Source organism: Ammospiza caudacuta, chromosome 24, assembly GCF_027887145.1.
Source record: "Ammospiza caudacuta isolate bAmmCau1 chromosome 24, bAmmCau1.pri, whole genome shotgun sequence".
Taxonomy (NCBI): Eukaryota; Metazoa; Chordata; class Aves; order Passeriformes; family Passerellidae; genus Ammospiza; species Ammospiza caudacuta.
The window spans coordinates 8,136,933-8,157,098 of NC_080616.1; the positions used below are offsets into that span (position 1 = coordinate 8,136,933).

The 20,166-nt window shown below is 52.7% G+C and overlaps 4 protein-coding genes across 4 annotated transcripts; 2 read left to right on the forward strand and 2 right to left on the reverse strand.

Annotated features, from left to right (window-relative positions):
* Nucleotides 1-561: 561 nt before the first annotated feature.
* WDR77 (WD repeat domain 77) lies at nt 562-5,774 on the reverse strand. The gene is made up of 10 exons (XM_058819407.1): nt 5,579-5,774; nt 5,284-5,469; nt 4,613-4,754; nt 4,460-4,509; nt 4,099-4,169; nt 3,688-3,742; nt 3,379-3,450; nt 3,183-3,291; nt 2,687-2,755; nt 562-2,379 (listed from the first exon to the last, which is right to left on the reverse strand). The coding sequence occupies exons 1-10, from the start codon at nt 5,772-5,774 to the stop codon at nt 2,220-2,222; spliced, it is 1,110 nt and encodes a 369-aa protein (XP_058675390.1). The 3' UTR covers nt 562-2,219.
* A 100-nt stretch (nt 5,775-5,874) lies between these two features.
* On the forward strand, nt 5,875-8,751 carry ATP5PB (ATP synthase peripheral stalk-membrane subunit b). The gene is made up of 7 exons (XM_058819494.1): nt 5,875-6,014; nt 6,116-6,158; nt 6,600-6,745; nt 7,226-7,389; nt 7,866-7,991; nt 8,103-8,282; nt 8,595-8,751. The coding sequence occupies exons 1-7, from the start codon at nt 5,987-5,989 to the stop codon at nt 8,673-8,675; spliced, it is 768 nt and encodes a 255-aa protein (XP_058675477.1). The 5' UTR covers nt 5,875-5,986; the 3' UTR covers nt 8,676-8,751.
* An 892-nt stretch (nt 8,752-9,643) lies between these two features.
* LOC131567836 (transmembrane protein C1orf162 homolog) lies at nt 9,644-12,268 on the forward strand. Its single transcript, XM_058819589.1, has 6 exons — nt 9,644-9,763; nt 10,459-10,521; nt 10,810-10,909; nt 11,216-11,304; nt 11,703-11,782; nt 12,209-12,268. The coding sequence occupies exons 2-6, from the start codon at nt 10,491-10,493 to the stop codon at nt 12,266-12,268; spliced, it is 360 nt and encodes a 119-aa protein (XP_058675572.1). The 5' UTR covers nt 9,644-9,763; nt 10,459-10,490.
* An 887-nt stretch (nt 12,269-13,155) lies between these two features.
* ADORA3 (adenosine A3 receptor) lies at nt 13,156-15,315 on the reverse strand. The gene is made up of 2 exons (XM_058819530.1): nt 14,966-15,315; nt 13,156-14,137 (listed from the first exon to the last, which is right to left on the reverse strand). Exons 1-2 carry the CDS (start codon nt 15,313-15,315, stop codon nt 13,543-13,545), a joined length of 945 nt encoding a protein of 314 aa, XP_058675513.1. The 3' UTR covers nt 13,156-13,542.
* Nucleotides 15,316-20,166: the final 4,851 nt, after the last annotated feature.

A 20,166-nucleotide genomic window follows, 5' to 3' on the forward strand; every position in this document is an offset into this window, starting at 1 on the left:
GACTGCTGCTGTCCCTGTGACTTCACTGCCAGCACTGGTACAGCAGCTCTGAGCCCAGCTGCACCCCAGCAGTGACTCCTGAACTGCTGCTCCTCTGTGCCCATGAGTGAAACACCCCGGGTGCAAGTGCCAGGCACGCCAAAAGCAGACACCCCACTCCTTCAGGCAATGGTGCCTTGCCCTTGTCAAGGGCGGCTGCTGCCATCCTGTGGCACCACAAACACCTGCCAGACACTGAAGCACTGAGGCTTGTTTGGTCTTTAATTGCAAAAATGAGTTAATGTATCACCAATGACCTGCTCTCCCTACAGGCTTCAGCACCCACCAGAGTCTTTTGCCATGGACTGCTGTGTTTTGCTCAGGTGTGGCAATGTGAGCAGCCTAATGTGGTTTAATGTCTGGCATTTGAACTTTTATTTTTAGCTGTGCATGATGGAACCCCAAGTTCAGAGTTCTGGCAAGAACAACTTCCTGAAAGCAGCAGGAGCTAGAACCTGCCTTGCAGCAGTGCTGAAGAACTGCAGTACCCTGGCATTGAACAGGAATACGGTGAACATTTATTTAAGAACAGTTTCAATATCAGGGACTGAAATCACAACTTGAACTGTGTAGATGATCTCAGCTGGCTCTTGAGTGCTACAGAAGTGGCCCAGTGAAAGTCAACCCCAGTTACAAATAAAAACCATCTTCCAAGACATTTTCAGAACCAGCACAAGGCCTGTTTCAGTACAGCATCCCCCAAGAGAGGACTTTGTGGTTCAAGGGGTATTTCTGAGGAAATGTGTCAGTTTTTATCACCATTGACCGTTTCTTGTCATACCCTGCTCTAGAACAGGCAGCTGCTGTGAACACCTGTATGACAGGGGAATTTAAAAAGCAGCAAGTGAGGTTTACAGAGAGTATGAGAGAAGTACAGAGCCTGGGAAAGCTTAGTCTGCCTCAAAATTAATTGTAGGCTTTGCACAACTAAACCTATGTGGATGCAGAGGTAAAGATTGGAAGCAGTGTACATTTAAGTGCTGCTATCATGCTAAAGAACCAGGGATAACATTCACTTCAATGGTATTTTTGCTTCATCAGTCAGGACTTGCTTAATTCTGTCTAGCAAACACTAGGCCAGACCAAGCCATACCTAGAGCAGCAGCAATGCATGCAGAGCAGTGACTTTCTCCAGGTAAACAGCTGAGTTAGAAATGTCTGTGGTATTTGACAAAAACACCTCTGTGGGTTCTGTGCAGGCTGGCCTGGGCTGGGGCAGTGTCCTGTCCCCTCAGTGCCAGCACAAGAAGTCACTTGTCACAAGTGCGTGGATCTGGCCTATCACTAAGCACAGGCTGGTACAGGAGCAAGCAAATGACAACTGAAGTCCTTGGTCCAGTTTTACCCCACATAAACCTTCTGTTCACAGCTCTTATCCTTGAGGGAGCTGCCTTCAGCACAGAGGAGATGAACCCTGGTGTCCAAGAGCACAGCAGCCACTCTCTCCTGTTTCCAGCCCCTGCCAGTGTCTCCTGGCACACCAGGATTCCAGCACCATCCCAGTGTTGAACTGCAGGGATCCTCACTTTACATCCTGACACCAATCACTGGTATTCTACACCAAACTCTGGTATTTTACACCAAACTGGTATTTTACACCAAACACTGGTATTCTACATCAGTGCACACCACAGGCTCCCCACTGGTACTGAGGCTGAATCCTCTCCACCCACCACGAGCTGCATTAAGGACAACACTGGAACCCTTCCAGCCCCTGGATCCCAACAGGTATTTTCATTCCACCTGATTTACAGAGCAAAGAACTTGGCTCAAGGGTGAGGCTCTCACATCTACCCAGCAAGAGGTGTGTTGTAAACCTCCCCCAGAAGCTCTATGAATTCCATGGGTAGTCTGGAGAACTGAGGAAAAGATAAGTCTTTTTGACTTTATTTCTTTTTCCATTACACCTAATTCCCTGTCTCTCCAAGTCTCCTCTGTGCCTGAAGTCAGTTTTATTCTGAGTAAAACCTAAGTCTTTTATTACAGGAGAAGCCACCACTCCTGAGGAGAGGGTAAAGCTTGGTTTGTAACTAACTTATGCCTAATTCAAAATTACTACAGGAACCTTCTTAGCCACAAGCTTGGAGGCAGACACCAGACCCCGCTCCAGCTCACACACCTGCGACTTCAGCAGAATCAAAGTGATGCCAGCAAGGAACTTGGACCACGAGTTTATAAAACTATTCTTTTACACAGTTGATTCCAGAAGCTTCACCAGCTGGTAGGGGGACAGTGTGATGTAAAACCTGATGATCCCATCCAACCGTAGTGAGCAAGGCATCATCTGAAGGAGACCAGGACAAGCCTTTTACAAAGTCTCGATGAGAATGGTTTCTGAACCTGGAAAACACCAACACTCCATTAGCCATCACTAGAGAGTACTGGGCTTGTGCAATCCCTAACTGCTGGCTTGTCAGGATGATGCTCCTCCATTTAGGAACATTTTCACCTCGTGGCTGCCCCAGGCCTGGCAGTGCCCAAGGCCAGGCTGGAGGGGGCTTGGAGAGCCCTGGGATAGTGGAAGGTGTCCTGCCCGTGGCAGAGAGTGGGATGAATGATCTTTAAGGTGCCTTCCACCCCCAACCATCCTATGTATTAATAATTAACTCGAGAAGACAACAGCAATGAGTATTCTGTCTGTACTTACACCTCTGAGAGGTCTGAGTCCAGAACAGCAACTGAACAGTCTTCACTGATGGAAGCCAGTAAGGGTGAACTAGAGAGAGATGAGAGCACAGTCAGAACAAGCAAATACAAGAACTTTTAGGGACAAACTTGTAAACAGCAGGATTCTTAGTGATCAAGACCCAGGTTCAGTAAATGAACTCACAAAAATCTTACACTGAGTGGGAATACTCAATCAGAATACTCGATCAGAATGTGAAAACAAGAGATCCTTCTTTAATCAGGGGTGACTGTAATTAGAGAAATCCCCAGTGTGTGGGTCAGTAATTCTGAAGCTGCAGAATTCTTGCTGTGGACATTCACATGTCAGAAGTAAGATGTTGCTTGGTTTACTCTATTCTCTGCTACCATCTCCTGGATGAGAAGACCAAAACTGGTACTCTCACAGGTTTCACCCAAGAAGAACTAAGGCTTCTGAGGGGAGGCAGAGCCACGTTGTGTGCCAGAATCACCAGTACCTGTGTGCAGAGAAAGCAAAGCCTGTGATGGCTCGGGTGTGCACGGCAGCGCTGAGGGCAGAGTCGGGATTCTTTGTGTCCACCAGTGCAACTGTTCCACTTTCATCACCTGGGAGAGAGGGGCACCGAGGTTACAGCAGAAACTGTCCTGTGAAACAGCCACCTTGGCACGCCTGGGGGGAGAGCAGGCTCTTACCCAAGACAAAGATGTCACTTTTCTGTGGATGCCACATGACTGAGGTAGGGAGGTAATTACAGGCACTGCAAACTGCAAGGGAACAAACTGGGCTGAGAGTGGAAGGAGGCAGCACAAGGACATTCCTCATCTATCTCCTTCAGCACTGCTACTGCAGCAGGACAAGTGTTTTAAGCTTACTGTATTTCTGTGACAGTGTTAGATCTCCTCAGGTTTTAACAGGCACTCCAATCACTAGATTTGGAGTTAAAATAATTTATTTCTTCCAACACACTCATGCAGAAGCAGTGACTGCACACAGACACATACCAATTCGGGTAGCCGGTTTGGGGCATCTGGTGTCCCAGAGTAAAGTTCTGTTGTCCTAGAAATCCAAAAGGAATTAGAAGAATTTTACAATTTCTTTGTGGCATAAATTCAGATTCACTGCTGACTCACAGGCAAAATGACCCTGTGTTTTCCTCTGGGTTAAAATGATGCTGTCACCAAGTGCAGCCTTCAGTCATCCCCAGGACAGACCTAGGAGCTCCAAAAATTTGATACAAACCTGTAGGAATCAGCTTGGCAAACTGATTATAAATTTATCAGACTGGAACACTGCAGTAACACAGGGAGGCAGGTTGCAATACATGACGTGGTTTCTAAGTGCATTAAACTGTAAATAACTAAAGCTAAATCTCGTTTAAATGGGGTAGATTTAGAGAATAGAATGAGCTTTACCTCAGCACAGGACAGGAACACAGTGTCCTTACCAGGACAGGAAGCCACACATGTCACTGCATCGGAGTGAGCTACCAAAAGCACAAAAGGATAAAGAGCCTCAAAGATGGGATCCAATTTTCCCACATATTCCCAAGGCCCACCAGAGGCACAGCAGTTTAACAGTTATGCCCAGACAGTGATAACTCCTGCTCAGCAGCAGCTGCCTCCTACCAAGGTGATGAGCTGCCCAATCCAGCCATGGCCACAGTCCCTGTGACAGCCCCGAGCTTGAGGGAGCCAGACAGGGGCTCCGGGGAAAGGGTCAAAGTGGGACATAAAGGGGATTATCAAAGGGAGAGAGGGGTGTGTTGGCACTCACCTCTGTAGGAGTGCAGCACCGTTTGCTCTGGGATGTCCCAGACCTTCACACTGTGGATGAGAGGGAGCAGTGATTGCCCAGCACAGCCTGGGCACACAGCTGGGCACACAGTTGCCAGGCCAGGCACAGGGATGCCAGGCCGGGCGCACTCACCAGCAGTCTCTGCCCCCGCTGACAGCCTGGCTGCTGCCAGCCAGCACCGACACCGAGGTGACGATGTCATCGTGCTCATATTTACAGAACTTGTTCACGATGAGGCTCTCGTTCTCCTCCAGCTCCCACAGCTCCACTGCACCTGGGGGATGCAGGGGAACACTCACCACAGTGACAGGGACACCCAGCTCAGTGATGGACAAGGACACCCAGCTGAGTGATGGCCAGGGACACTCACCCCAGTGACAGGGACACTCACCACAGTGACAGGGACACCCAGCTCAGTGATGGACAAGGACACTCACCCCAGTGACAGGGACACCCAGCTCAGTGATGGCCAGGGACACTCACCCCAGTGACAGGGACACCCATCTCAGTGGCAGGGACACCCAGCTCAGTGATGGACAAGGACACCCAGCTGAGTGATGGCCAGGGACACTCACCCCAGTGACAGGGACACCCAGCTCAGTGATGGCCAGGGACACTCACCCCAGTGACAGGGACACCCAGCTCAGTGACAGGGACACCCAGCTCAGTGATGCACAGGGACACCCGTCCGCCTTTGAGCAGGGGAGGGGGCCGCACACATCAGGGGAGGGACCAGGGGACCCCCAGCTCAGCAGAGGGGACAGGCGCACCCCAGGAAGGACGGGGCCGTGCCCACGGCTTACCGGAGTCGGAGGCCACCAGGATGCCCCTGTCAGCCAGCCAGCACACGTCGGCCACCCCCGCCTCGGTCTGCACGCCGGCGGTGCAGAAGCCCTCGCTGGGGGCGCGCCGGGGCTCGGCGAACACCCACAGCGAGCCGGTCCAGCAGCGCCCGTTCAGCCCGGAGGCGCCCAGCAGCAGGGCCCCGTCTGCGGGAGAGACACGAGGGGAGGCGCGGGGAGCGGCGCGGGGAGAGGCGCGGGCGGCGCCCCGGAGCGCTCCCCGGCCCCGGGCCCGCCGCGCCCCCCGCCCCGCTACCTGCGCGGTAGTGCGCGCGCTCCAGGTGCCGCTCCATGCAGGCGGGCGCGTTGGGCGGGATGTTCCACTCGGCGGCGGCCTCGGCCGCGGGGTCCCCATCCAGCGGGACGGCGGGGGCCGCGCCGTCGGGCGGGGCGGGCGGCGGGGCCGCCTGGGGCAGCAGCGGCGGCGGCGGCGGCGGCAGCGGCTCCTCCATGGCGGCGGCGGCGGGGCCGGCCGTGCCCCCACGTGTCTCCCGCCGCCGCCTCCTCTCGCGAGAGCGCCCGCCCCGCGCCCGCCCCGCCCGCGCTCTCGCGAGAGCCGCGCCGCCATCTCAGCGCCCGGCGGCGGCGGTCAAGGACCGGGACGAGCTCGGCGCCGCCGCTCCTCCTGCCCCGCCGCTCCTCACAGCCCGCGCCGTGCCCTGCCATGCTGTCCCGCCTCGTCCTGCGCGCCGGTGAGCCCGGGCGGTGCCGCCCCCGGGGGGGAGCGGGTGGCGGGCGGGGGGTGCCGGCCGAGCCCTGCCCTGACGCGCTCTCTGCCCTCTTGTCCCCTCAGCCCCCGCCGCCCTCAGGGCGCTGCCGCCGCCCGTCGCCGTGGGGTGAGTACCGGGGGCACCGGCCGGGATTTGGGCTCAAACAGCGTCATTGTGGGGTTTTGTCTCGCGTTTTTCTCATTGTGTTGCGGGAGTGTAGAGCAGGGACGCTGGAAGGAGCCTGTGGAGGTTATCTAGTCCCACCCACTTGGGGGGGGAGGTGTGTCCAGGCAGTGCCTCCTTCTTCGAATCACGGACGGGTTTGGGGCGGAAAGGACCTTAAAGCTCATCCAGTTCCACCGCCTGCATGGACAGGGACACCTTCCACCAGAGCAGGGCCAGCCTGACCTTGGGCACGGCCAGGGATGGGGCATCCTGTGCCCGGCCTCACCAGTTACTGCTTATTTCATTGGAAATTGTGCTTGAGCCTCATCTAAGGGTGCTCTGGGAGACTTTCTGTCTATTTCTTTAATGAGAATTATAATTGAATGTTCTCCTTGTTCACAGGGTGTTGCACACCACAAGACCACTGCACACAACTCAGCAGAGTTTGGCTCCTGTGCCACCTCTGCCTGAGAAGGGAGGAGAAGTTCGTCATGGTTTGATTCCTGAGGAGTTTTTCCAGTTTCTGTACCCTAAAACAGGAGTGACAGGTTAATATAGACTTTTACCATTTTTAGCTATGTTTAACGTGGTTCTGTTCACTAGTTCTGGCTGCTGAAAAGATAAAATATTACTCAAAATGAGTATTTTGCAGGTGCAGGTTGTGAATAACAAGTCACTGTAGAACTCCTGGCTCTAAATTTGACACCAATGGCTGAAAGAATTCCGTGAGCTTGATTTTATAGAAAGATTTAGTTGCCTGATTGTCCTTAAAAAAATTTAAATTCTTCCTGTTTCTCTGAATGAGCAGAAGCAGCAGGTCCCACGTCAGGTGCAAGCTGCTCCCACTTTTATTGAGATTTCTTGTGGCACCTTTGCTAGGTGGAATTGTGGCTCTGCTTTTTGTCCTGGTAAAATAGAACACTTCTTCCTGACCTTGTGAGCCTTTAAAGTATCTGCTTCTTAGGTATTTGAGTTTATTGGTGCTCGTTGTGCTTCATACAAGTAGTGCTGCTTCATTTCTCCTGTAGGGCCCTACATGTTGGGCACTGGCCTCCTGCTCTACTTCCTTTCCAAGGAGATCTACGTGGTCAACCATGAGACAGCAGCAGCTGCCTGCATACTCACAGTCCTCGTGTATGCCATCAAGAAGTTTGGGCCTGAGGTGGCAGCTTTTGCTGACAAACTTAACGAGGTAATGAAGAAACTGCAGTTTGACTTGGCAGCTGTTAGTCTGCAAAGGAAGGGTTTTGTTAAAGTACAGATGGCATCAGACTGCCAGAGGGCAGGGCTGGATGGGATGTTGGGCAGGAATTGTTCCCTGGGAGGGTGGCAGGCCCTGGCACGGGGTGCCCAGAGCAGCTGTGGCTGCCCCTGCATCCCTGGCAGTGCCCAAAGCCAGGCTGGACAGGGCTTGGAGCAGCCTGGGACAGTAGGAGGTGTCCCTGCCATGGCAGGGCTGGCACTGGATGGGATTTAAGCCCCTTCCAACCCAAACCAGTCTGGGATTCCATGACTGTTTGTGAGCCCTCGTTCTGCTCTGTTGGCATAACCTCAGCCCTGGCCCAGGGCAGTTGGCACACAGGTTCTCACAGCTCAGTGCAGCATTAACTGCAGAGCACTGGTTTTCCTTGCCTCTAAAGCTTGGAGTCCTCTCTTTCTTTCCTGCAGGAGAAGATGGCCTCAGCTCTGGCCATGAAGAACGACACCATCCAGGCGCTGCAGACGGCCATCGAGGAGGAGAAGAAGGAGCAGTGGAGGGCCGAGGGCCGCAGTTACCTCTTCGATGCCAAACGGGTGAGCGCTGCTGCAGTGCCAGGGCTGCCTGCCCTGCTGGGCCCCTGGCACCCCTGCACACACGCCACGCTCTGTGCCAGCCTCCAGCCCCCGTGTGCCGCTGTGTTGCAGAACAACATCGCAATGCTGCTGGAAGCCAACTACCGGGAGCGCCTGCTGACCGTGTACAACGAGGTGAAGAAGAGGCTGGACTACCAGGTGGCCCTGCAGAACCTGAAGCGGCAGAAGGAGCAGGACCACATGATCCAGTGGGTGGAGAAGAGCGTTGTTCAGAGCATCACACCTCAGCAGGTACTTGCTGGGGTTTACCTGCTTTACATTTTAGCCTGCACAAAGGTTTGCTGTTCAGGGATCCTGGCTCGTGAGGTGGTGGGTGACCTTGGCCAGGGGTGGGACTGGATGAGCTTTGACTCACTTCCAACTCAAACCTTCTGGGATTCCAGGAATCTGTGCTTTAGTGGATGTGAATCTCTCACTTCATGAGCTATAATTGCGTCCCTCTTGATCAGTAACTTAGAGGTCTAAAAAGGTTTATCTAAAATGCACTAAAATGTTTATTTTCTTGTTGAAATGTCCCTGAAGGCTGTTTCCTGTCTCTTGCAGCAGAAGGAAAGCATTGCCAAGTGCATCCTGGACCTGAAGGTGCTGTCCAAGAGTGCCCAAGCAACTGTGCGAGCAGTCTGAGCCCACTGACATGTCCCAGTACCTCCTCTTGGATAGTGTATGACTCTAAAATACCATTAAACAGACAAAAAACCTCCTCTGCTGTCTTTTCAGTGCCTGCCTGTCTGTTTGAAGTCACTGGATGGTCACAGCAGCCACTACAGCTGGTTTGTGGTGGGGGATGAGTTGGAACCACAGTGTGTGAGATCCTGTTGGATTCCTGTTTGGTCAGGAACGCTTCCACAGATACAGAGAAAAATTCTGCTGCTGAATCTGATTCCCGTGTTAGAATTCTGGGTGATAGCAGCCCCAGATACCTGCTGTCTTGTACACACGTTCTAAAGTCAGGAGGGTTTGTGCTCCCATTCACCTTGCTCTGGGCTGGGAGGGGCTCTGGGTGAACGTTCTTGTTCTCCAGAGGAGCTGGAAACTCCCTTTCACCATAAAGCCTTGTGACGTATTGAAAGTCTGGGTTCTGGGAAAAGAGATGGGGCAGGAAATGTGTCAAAGGTGCCTGAAAAACGCCCTCAGCTGGCCGTGTGTGTGCACTCAGTCTGAAATGGGACATGGGCACATTTATTCCAAAAGGGTTTTTCTGGACTTCCATCGTTCTGTTCATTTTATGGGAAGCTTTTCCTTGAAGGAATTTGTTAAAACTCAAAAATCCCAGCAAAGCACCCACACAAATAAACTCCTGGTGTGTGTGCTGTGATTTATGGAGTCCACAAACCCAAGTGGGCAGACTGGGGCCGCCTGCAATCACATTTCTCTGTGAGGTTAAGAAACAGTTTTCCTACATTTCCAGTACCGCAGTTCACCAAAATGGTGTTCTTTAGAGGCAAGAACCTGACTTCAGCCCAACCTAAGCTGAAGCTGCCTTCCTTTTTTAGACTAACAGTTCCAGAGAATGCAGGTGTCTTTCATGGTTTCCTGTTATTTGTCAATTTAAATAAAAAAGTGAAGTTGCTTAACTTCCACAATTGTGTAAGCCCACATCTGATTGACATTTGAGCTTTTAGCTCGTGTGACAGATTCTTCTCACACAGCAAGTGGTTAGAGTGGTGTGCTGACACTTGGGGAGTTTTCCAGCAGCACTTTCATGGTGGGAGGTAAGATGGAGCCGTATCATTTCTTGTTTCTTTTATTCTTGTACACTCTGTGAGGTTTGGTGTGGGAAACTGGGAGGTTTCATGGCTTGACTCCTCTGGAATGTGGCAACAATGGGATGCAGGAGGAAAAGTGGCAGCAGCAGAGAACGGGGTGTTTGTTTTCATGTTGTTGGAATATTTTCACATTGTTCACGATCCACAGTTTGCAAAGCATGTGGTGAGAAATGCCAGTGCAGGGGTTTTGTAGTGGAATATCTTTTAGAATCCCTATCTCTAAGATTCCACACACAAATTGGAGAAAGTTACTGTTCCTGTTCTGGTGGGAAAAGTCAATTTAACTTAAAAAACATCAAGGGAGAAACTTTTCAAAGCCGCTTCTGATCATGAAAATGTTCATAGGGTTTTAACTGCTGCAAAAATAATTCTGTAGGTGCTTTTTAGTTATTAAATATCCTCCATTTTCTGGGTGGAGAAGGCGCTGTGCCCGGCAGGCAGCAGTGAACTCTGTGTACAGGAACAAGACACAGGGGCTGGTGCTGAGGAACTGACAGGTTTGAGTGGCTTTGTGCCACTTCTACAAGATTTCCAAGAAATGGATAGAAACTAAGTCAAGTCTTTTGAGTTAGAAGAGGATAACAAGTTTGTTTTGCTTATTTGTATGTGTATATAAATACAACTCTCAGCCTTTCTTTCAGCTTCTCTTCCTGTCAGTTAATGCTCTGAGAAAATGGGAGGCTGGTCCTCAAAAGAAGATTCAGGTATTTTATATTTTAAGGAATTTCCTTAGCTGCAGTGTTGCTGACTGAGGTGGTGTCCTGCTCTGGGGGGGCTCAGCCCCTGGGGGTGTTTGGGGAAGAGCTGCACGGCTGCCAGGGGCTGCCTGCCACAGTCACCGTCTGAGCAGCAGAATTTTCCTGTCTGCTGGTTCCACTTTCAGACAGACTGCACAGACACAGCCCCCCGTGTGCTTCTAGTTGCTTGTAGTACTGCTGGAGAAATTCTAAAACATTCTAAAACAAGCTTGTGATTTTTTTTTTCTATTGCAGTTGTACCAGGACCCATTTGCCCTACTGTCCCTGTCCCCACCACTGCCCACACCCCTACAGATGATTTCAGAGCTGCAGAAGTCAGATGTGGGATTAATAAGTAAATACTGCACCTTTATTTCCTGATTTCAAACCCAGAGTTCCCTGAGACCGCAGCCTCCTGCTGCAAGGGAAGGGTTATATATCACATGTTTAACATCTTGGGGGGTTAAGTTTGGTTCGAATTGCCTGCTCTGTGCACTGGATGGGTGTTCCTAGAGATGCTCAGTGCAGACACACACGTTAGTCTCATGGGGCTGGGGATAAATGTTACACTCCATAAAGTCTGGTGAATTTGAGCACTGCTGGTGCTTCAATCCCTCTGCTGAAACTGAGGATTCTGACACGATGTCCTGTGTACCAACAGCTATGAAATACTGTACATGTCACTGGCCTTCGTCTCTGGCATCCTCCTGACTGTCCTGGTTTTTGCAATCATCTTCCTCGTCAGGAAAAGTGAGTGACACACTCGAGGGCATAGCAGCAGACAGATGGTGGCTGCAGAAGTTACTTGGAAAGTGGCTCAAATAATGTCTGCCTTGAATGATTGTGTGTTGGTGAACAGCTCACCTCTGGCAGTAACTCCTCGTGAATTGTCCCAGTGGTGTTTTCAGGAAAGAATTCACTTTGCCACTGATGAGTTCTGGGGGTTTCTGTTGGCTGTGGGCTTTTCTCATCCTAATCCTGGCTGCACTGAATTCATCCTGGCCACTTCCAGCAGGTGGGCAGGGACTGGGCAGCCCAAAGTGCCACTTTGCTGTGCAGGTGTGTGCCAGATGTTACACATCACCTGTCTGTCACCCTCTGCAGCCTCCCTTGCAAACACCTGAGGCTGGGATCCCTTTCCTTCCTAGGGTCTAAAAGATGCCACCAAAATTTACAAGAGGAAACTTTCTCCCAGATGGCAGCTGAAGAATCTGTTAGGAACACCCAGGTAAATGTCACAACTGTCATTTTAATGCTTCTTGCAGATATTTCACATTCTTGATAGTGTGGTAAATATTAATTTGGGATGGGAGGGAGAAAAGTCATGTTTGAGACTCAACTGTTATTCAGCAGTTCTATTGACAACTTCAGGGGTTCTGGGGCTCAACCACTGATGAGGCAGCTTAGGAGAAATCTTTTTAAAGGGGGAGCATGTCTGCAGTTTTCCTCTGTGATATGAATTTTTTGGAAGCCCCTAAAGGAGACTTTACCCTGAGCCTACTGGCCTGTGGGATGAACCAGCATTTAGCAATTTCCCATGCACGACAGGCTGCTAATGGGATGTGGTGTTGAGGACAAGTCACAAGTGGGAAATCCTGCTGACATGCAGTGTTCATGCATCCTCTAACGTCTGTGGCTTCTCTCACATCCCCAGAGTGAAGTGACCTACAGCACTCTGGTCTTCCAGCGGGGCAGGACACCACTGCCTGTGTGATGAGGAAGCTCCAAATGGAATAAAAACGATCCCACTTTCTGGACATCAAAAGCCACGAGGGTGTTACACCGAGGGAATGCCCTGGGAATGCCCCCATGCCCTCTGTAACACAGCTCTTTTTGTAGTTACAACAGGAAATTGTCTCCTGTTCAAACTGGCTGCCAACGGCTGCGGGCAAATGGAGAGTTTCGATACAGGATTTCCTCGTCTGTAGAAATCTCCCTGCCTTGTAAAGTTTCCGTTTGTGAGAACCACCAGAGAGACGTGAGAAATGAAAATGTTTCTCTGCATCTATCCATATCTGTGCCCTCGTGTTTCCCTTTTCTGTCACCAACTCCAACATTTTTTTTTTTTTTTTGATTGCCAAGTGTTCTGCTTAGTTATTTTCTGTTATTGAAGTGACGATCATGAAACGTTTGGATGCAAATCTGTGCTTCCTGGTTGGCTCCCATGAAGGGAATGCACAATCAGAGAGTGGCAACCAAAATCCCCGGGAATGTTCATGCAGGTGTTTTCCCCACGGAGTTCTAAGTGCGGTGTGAAAATCGTTCCCTGTGCATGGGCGGGATGACGTTCCTGGGCTGGCAGCGTCCGAGCAGGGCTGGAGGTGCCACCTGATGGCAGCAGCAGCCTGGGCTGGGGCTGCCGGGTGCCCTGCGCTGCTCCAGCCCCGCACACCCAGCAGGGCTCCTGCTCCTTTATTTGAAGATGGAGAAAGAAAAGAGCCTGGCCTTTAACAACCTCTTTTCAGTCTGACGCATGTTCCCTAACCGTGGGCAGTGCCAGCTGTGGTGTAACTATTGCTGCCACTTCTGAGCCATCCCAGGCAGGACATCGACTGGAACTGAGCAGGTTTTTTTGGTCATGGGAGGACTCAGCAGGCAGAATTAATATAAAATCCATCTACTGTTTATTATTACTCATGAAAACATGACAACACTGGCTGAAGCACAAGCTGGTCAGACTCAAGTTTAGTCTGAATGGACAGACAAGAATGGTCAGTGAGCTTGTGAGCTGCTGGATTATGAACAGCAAAGAACACATCCTATCTTTCAATCAACTCATCCAATCCTTGTGTTAAAAAAACCCAAAACCCCCAATCAGAAAAAGTTTCCATCTTCTGTGTTTAGAAATTATATTACATAGAGGCATATATTCACATGGAGCTTTAGAGCAGCCTCAGACCCACCGGTTGCTGCATTTCCCAGGAGTTTCTTGGCAAAGCCAGGTGCTTTATCAATGCTCTGGTGCTCAATGGCTGCTTCAGCCTCTGTTTATGACTCTGGGTCTGTTGTTTGCTCTGCAAGAGCTGGCTCTGGTTTTTTGCACAGGATGTAGGTCCTTAAAACGAAAAGGTATGTGGTTCTGAATTTCTTTATCTTGTAGGCATAGACAATGGGGTTCATGACTGAGTTGGCATGGGATAAGAGGATCACCAAGTAAATCAAATATGGGGGGATCTGAGAGTCAGGGTGAAAATAGAAAACACAGTTTATAGTGCACAGAGGCAGCCAGGAGATTGCAAACAGGAGGAGGACAAGGGCAAGAGACTTGGCTGTCCTGAACTCGTGGCCATAGAAAGCCCCAGCCCCTCTGACTCCTTGGCTGAGCTTGGTGCGGATGATGTAGAAGATCTCGGCATACAGAGCACACATGATGAGCAGGGGCACGAGGGTCCACAGGAAGAAGCAGAAATACACCATGTAATCCATCCTCATCACGGAGATGAACCTGCAGCGGAGGAAGCTGGAGCTCCTGGGGCCTGCCTTGTTCCAGCCAAACATGGGGACCAGCCCTCCCAGCAGGGACAGGCACCAGCACAGCCCCAGGGCCCACCAAACTCTCCTCTCTGTGGTGATTGTTTTATATCTGTAGGGGAAGAAATCCCAGGTCATGTTAAAGAGAAGCATTTCAAGGTAGTTAAGGATGAACTCACCTGTTCAGGTACTGCAGGAACCCAAATTTTATCTTGACGCAAGCCCCACCTCCTCATTTGAAGCAGTGACTTTGCAGCATCAGCAGGAACTGTACTTAAGTTCCCTTGTTTAAAATTGGATGTTTAACCTATTTTATTTCTTGTTTCATTATGATCCTAGTTCTCCTCTTGCCAGGATATTGCTTTGCTGCGCTTGGAAGTCCTATCTCATTTCTTGGCTTCCTTGGGTGTACCTTCCTCTTTTTATTTGGCTTATGCCATTTGTAGGGAAAATTAATTCTACAGCTCCACAGGTCCTTCCCCATTATAAAACATGACTTCTTGGGTGCTTGAGGTTATGCTTTGCTGTTCTAGCTTGTGTACTTTTCATTTAAATGTAAACAGTGAGTGAGACCAATTAACGCTGAGTTAACTGTTAATGTTTGTTACCACTTTTGTATTTTCAGCAAATACTAAAAGGAATTTTATTTAAAAGATAAGCCTCAGAAGCCTACAAAAACCCCTATAACACACTCAGCATCCTGTGCGATTACCAAAAGTGCTGAAAATATAACACTCTGCCCACAGATGCATCCTGTGACCGCACTCTGATCGGGGATAACAGAGCTGAGATGGTTATCCAGCTCATGAGAAACTGCTCCTTGAGCACCCCCAGCTCTCTGGAAAGCCCATCCCAGGTGGGCTCTGAGGCACAAGCATCCATTTCACGGTAATGGGAGGCTGGGGAGGAGGGCAGAGGATCCAGGGTGGGGCAGCCTCACCTGGTGGGCAGCTTGACGCGCAGGTACCTGTCGATGGCGATGGCCAGCAGGGACAGGATGGAGGCGTTGCTGAACACCAGCATCAGGCAGCACACGAAGAGGCAGCCGTAGGTGGGCATGGCCGTGCCCAGGCTCACCACGATGGCCAGGGGCATCACCAGCAGCCCCATGGCAGCGTCGGCCAGCGCCAGGGAGGCGATGAAATAGAGCGTGGTGTTGTGGAAAGCCGCGTTCAGCCGCACTGCCCAGATCACCAGGGCGTTGCCCAGCGTGGCACACAGGGCCAGCAGGCACTCGGTGCCGATGTAGATCCCGTCCAGGCTGCTCAGGGCCAGGCTGCTGTTGGGCATCCCGGGCTCTGCAGCTGCAGCAACGCGACAGCATCGACGGCCACGCTGGGATCCTCGGGCTGTGCTCGCCTGTTCCGGGGCTCTGACAGACACCCACACCTCTGTGCTATCTCGTGACCTCAGCACTCGGGCAGCAAATCAGATATCTGCTGCTATCTCAGCACCAGGAGCTGTTCCCCTCTCTGCAGACCCCTCTGGAGCTCACTGCATCCCTCCAGCAGCCTCGAGCCAGCACGGTGCCTTGGGAAGACGTGTGGAAGGGAGAACTGTCCTCCCACAGTCCTTACCAGCAACTTATAAAGAAATCGTTCCGCAGGTTCCTCTTTCAAGCCCCTTTGGAGGTGCAAAAGTGGCAACAGCAGTTGGCTGCAAAGAGGCCACTTATCAGTGCAGCTTCATCTCGCTGTCACTGTCACGCTGCTCGGGCACTTATCAGTGCAGTGACTGTCCCTCACTGTCACTCTGAGACAGCTCGGGGGTGCAGTGACTGTCCCTCACTGTCACTCTGAGACAGCTCGGGGATGCAGTGACTGTCCCTCACTGTCACTCTGAGACAGCTCGGGGGTGCAGTGACTGTCCCTCACTGTCAGTCACTCTGAGACAGCTCGGGGGTGCAGTGACTGTCCCTCACTGTCACTCTGAGACAGCTCGGGGATGCAGTGACTGTCCCTCACTGTCAGTCACTCTGAGACAGCTCGGCGATGCAGTGACTGTCCCTCACTGTCAGTCACTCTGAGACAGCTTGGGGGTGCAGTGACTGTCCATCACTGTCACTCTGAGGCAGCTCGGGGGTGCAATGAATCTGTCCCTCACTGTCAGTCACGCTGAGGAAGCTCGGGCACTTATCAGTGCAGTGAATCTGTCCCTCACTGTCACACTGAGGCAGCTCAGCTGCGGGGTGGTGAAGGGGCTGCATTTGAAAACCAAAGGATGAAGGTAAGGACCAGGAGAAGTCACTCTGCTGCTACCAACATGGGGAAAACAGACTTGACCCGGGAAAAAATTAATTCCAATCAAATGAGAGCAGGAAAACGAGAAAGAAAGGCAAGTTGCTGAGGCAGAGGGCGGGTGCTGGAGCAGAGGCTCCTCCCTGGCCTGGCTGGACAGGGCAGCCGGAGCTGGAGCCAGAGGATGGAGCAGGCCCTGCCCAGGGGCTCACGGATCTGCTCCTGCAGCTCGGATTTAACAGCTCTGCCTCTGCCCGTGCCCTTCCCTCCAAGGCAGGTGCTTTTCCTTGGGGACACTGTGCGCGAGGGCGATGCCACCGAGCCCAGCTGGGGCCGGATCGGGGGTTCCAGCCAGCACCCCCGGTTCCCTGCAGGTTCCTGCCGGGGCGGGCACAAGACGCTCTGATGCTCCTCAGGTGCTTCCTCAGCAGGCAGCATCTGTTTCCTGTGCTAACCCTGACAGAGCCCGGCTGCGGTGACTCCTGTGTCCCCGCAGGAGGATGAGCCGTGCCCTCTGCTGTCCCGGCACGGGCAGGGCTCTCCCTGTGCCCTGGGGCAGCAGGCAGAGGTTTGGGGCAGGTCGGGGCTCCAAGGTCGCGGCTCCAAAGTTGGAGTTCCAAGACTGGGGCTCCAAGGTCGGGGCTCCAAGGCTGGGGCTCCAAGGTTGGAGTTCCAAGGTTGGGATTCCCAGGTTGGGGCTCCAAGGCTGGGGCTCCAAGGCTGGGGCTCCAAGGTTGGAGTTCCAAGGTTGGGATTCCCAGGTTGGGGTTCCAAGGTTGGGGCTCCAAGGCTGGGGCTCCAAGGCTGGAGTTCCAAGGTTGGGATTCCCAGGTTGGGGCTCCAAGCTTGGGGCTCCAGGGTTGGGGTTCCAAGGTTGGAGTTCCAAGGTTGGGATTCCCAGGTTGGGGTTCCAAGGTTGGGGCTCCAGGGTTGGGGTTCCAAGGTTGGAGTTCCAAAGTTGGGGTTCCAAGGTTGGGGCTCCAAGGCTGGGATTCCCAAGTTGGAGTTCCAAGGTTGGAGTTCCAAAGTTGGGGTTCCAAGGTCGGGGCTCCAAGGCTGGGATTCCCAGGTTGGGGTTCCAAGGTCGGGGCTCCATGGGGTGTTTTTGTTATCCATTGAGGTGGCTCCGTGCCGGGCAGGTTGGGATTGGGAGAGTGCCGGGGATGTCACCCTGAGATGGGGTTAAAGCTCTCAGATCCTCAGCACTCGATGGTTTTGCCATTTAAAGGCTGAGCTCGGTTCTTGGATGGCTCCAGCGAAAGGCTTCCAGCTCCTCCCGAGGGATCCTCCTACATCCTGGTGAGATAAGGATCAGGAAGGGAAGGTCTCTGCAACCTCAGCTGCGGCTTTGAGCACAGATTCCCTTTGCACTCCGGGGGTGGAGGGGAGGAGAACAAATTCGCTAGGAAAAAAATCATGTCTAAGTGACACAGGGAAAAAAAAATGTCCCACAACAATGATCTTATCCTGTGAGTCAACAACAGCCACATCTGCCTTTGTTCTGGGGGGGTTTGGGGCGCTGGGGGGAGCACAGGGCAGCCTCTCCAGGGTGAGAGCCCCGGGAGGCAGAGGGAGGATGTGAGTGTGGGGCAGAGTCCCAGCTGGGTGGCTGTGGGCTGCTGGATCATGAACAGAACAAGAGGCTGGAGCCTGGCATGGGGGACAGCGTCCTGTCACTGTGCCTCAGTTTCCCCATCATGGTACAAGGAGGGTTAATCTGGTCTACACAAACTTGGGAAGGGCTGGACAGGAGCAGAACAGTTTGGGTTTCCCTCTGAAATTCCCCGTTTGGGATTTTTCCCCCCGTCTCTCCAATGGGGGCACAGTGGTGTTGGAAAACCGCTGCTGGTTTTTCTCACAGATGCACAAACCTGAAGGAACCCTTCCTCTGGCACACAGAGCTGTGCTGAAAGGCAGAGTTCACGGTCCTTAGAACGCAGGGCTGGTTCCAAAGATGATTTCAGCTGCTGTCAAGAGCAAATTGTCAGAGGAGAATCAGATCTGGAAAGCTCTTCCCTTCCACATCCCATTCCCTGAGTGTGAGCCGTGCTGGGCTCGGGTTCTCTGCAGGATTTGGTCCCAAAGCCCCAGAGCTGGAGGAGCTGAGTTTGCTGCTCCTGCTGAGTCCCTGTGAGAGGAGCTGGGGCTGCCAAGCCAGTGCAGCCCAGTGCCTTTGCTGGGAGGGATGCCCCCCTGCGCCCCATGGCTGCCCTGGAGCTCCAGCTGCAAACAGGGCAGGGGTGCAGGGCAGGGGCTTGGACTGGTTAAACTGTGGTGTGTTTTAAAGCTAACTGTGCTGTAATGGAGTTTTTAGGGTTCTCTCGGGGTGTGGCTGTGGGCTGGGCTGGCACAGGGCCCTGTTTAGTGCCAGCCCCTCTGTGCACAGGCAGATCCGTGCCAGCCTAGGGAGCAGCAGCGTGCCAGGGTTATCCTGCCCTTCCTTCCCAGGACAGGGGGCAGCCCTGGGTCACTGGGGACTGCCTGGAATGTTCCATTCCCAGAGCTGCCCTCCCAGCCTGGGGCTGAGCCGTGCAGAGCCATGCAGAGCCATGCAGAGCCGTGCAGAGCCGTGCAGAGCTGTGCAGAGCCATGCAGAGCCGTGCAGAGCCGTGCAGAGCCGTGCAGAGCCGTGCAGAGCCATGCAGAGCCGTGCAGAGCCGTGCAGAGCCATGCAGAGCCGTGCAGAGCCGTGCAGAGCCGTGCAGAGCCGTGCAGAGCCATGCAGAGCCGTGCAGAGCCATGCAGAGCCGTGCAGAGCCGTGCAGAGCCATGCAGAGCCGTGCAGAGCCGTGCAGAGCCGTGCAGAGCCGTGCAGAGCCATGCAGAGCCGTGCAGAGCCGTGCAGAGCCGTGCAGAGCCGTGCAGAGCCGTGCAGAGCCACCTCCTGCGTGTGAGGGGAGGAAATCACCTGGCTTTGTGTCCCACAGCCCCTGCCCAGCCCTGCCAAGGACAGCAGATCCAGGACCCCCCTGCACAGCACACACCTTTCCATCCTCGCTCTCCCTCACAGACTGGTTTACAAGTCCATGGGAATGGCATACAATAAATCCTGGGAGATGAAAGGGAGCTCGGAGCTGGCAGGAGGCTCTTTAGAGAGGCTCCATTTGCACAAATTGTCTGGCTGACAGCAGAGAAACTGTTTTGACATTTTATAAACTCTTCCGCTGATAATTTTGCATCTCAGCGCAGCAGGGCTGGGGGAGGCAGGACGGGGTGAAACAGCAACGCCAGGCCCTGAGCTCCCCTCCCAGCTCTCATTTCTGAGCACCAGGAAAGTGCTAAACTGCACAGCACTGCAAAGGCAGCCTTGCTCTGAAGAGAAAGGGAGGGAAGGCCATTATCTCACCGATGAGCATCCTCAGGAGGGCACAGCTCACCTGGCACAGGCAGCACCCACTGCCACTGCCCTGCCTGTCCCAGGGGCTCTAAGACCCACTTAGCAGCTTCTCCAAAGCAGTTTGTCTCCAGCAAGGCTTGACTGGACGCTGCCAGGAATCAGCTCTGTCACCTACAGTAAATATATGTGCTTCGTACAGGGCCACTGAGTTACTCTGAATTTCGAGTGTTTAGTGGCATCTCAGGCCACAAATGTCCCAGGCTAAATGAATAGGTAGTTCCTGTTTCCAAGGTATTTCCTCAGATTTTGGGTCATCCTTTGCAGGGCCAGGAGCTGGATTGGTGATCCCTGTGGGTCCCTCCCAGCTCAGGATATTCTATGATTCTATGAATATCTGTTGTAATTTATTTATGAATCATGACTCACTCTCTGACTGGCATTCGTGGACTAATTCATCACTGCCAGCATGACTGGAGGGGAGAGCTTATATTTCCTCTGGATATCTTTTAAGTGCTTTTTTCCTGCCTTTATTTCCCTAATCAAAGCCAGCCCTTATTTATAGCGCTG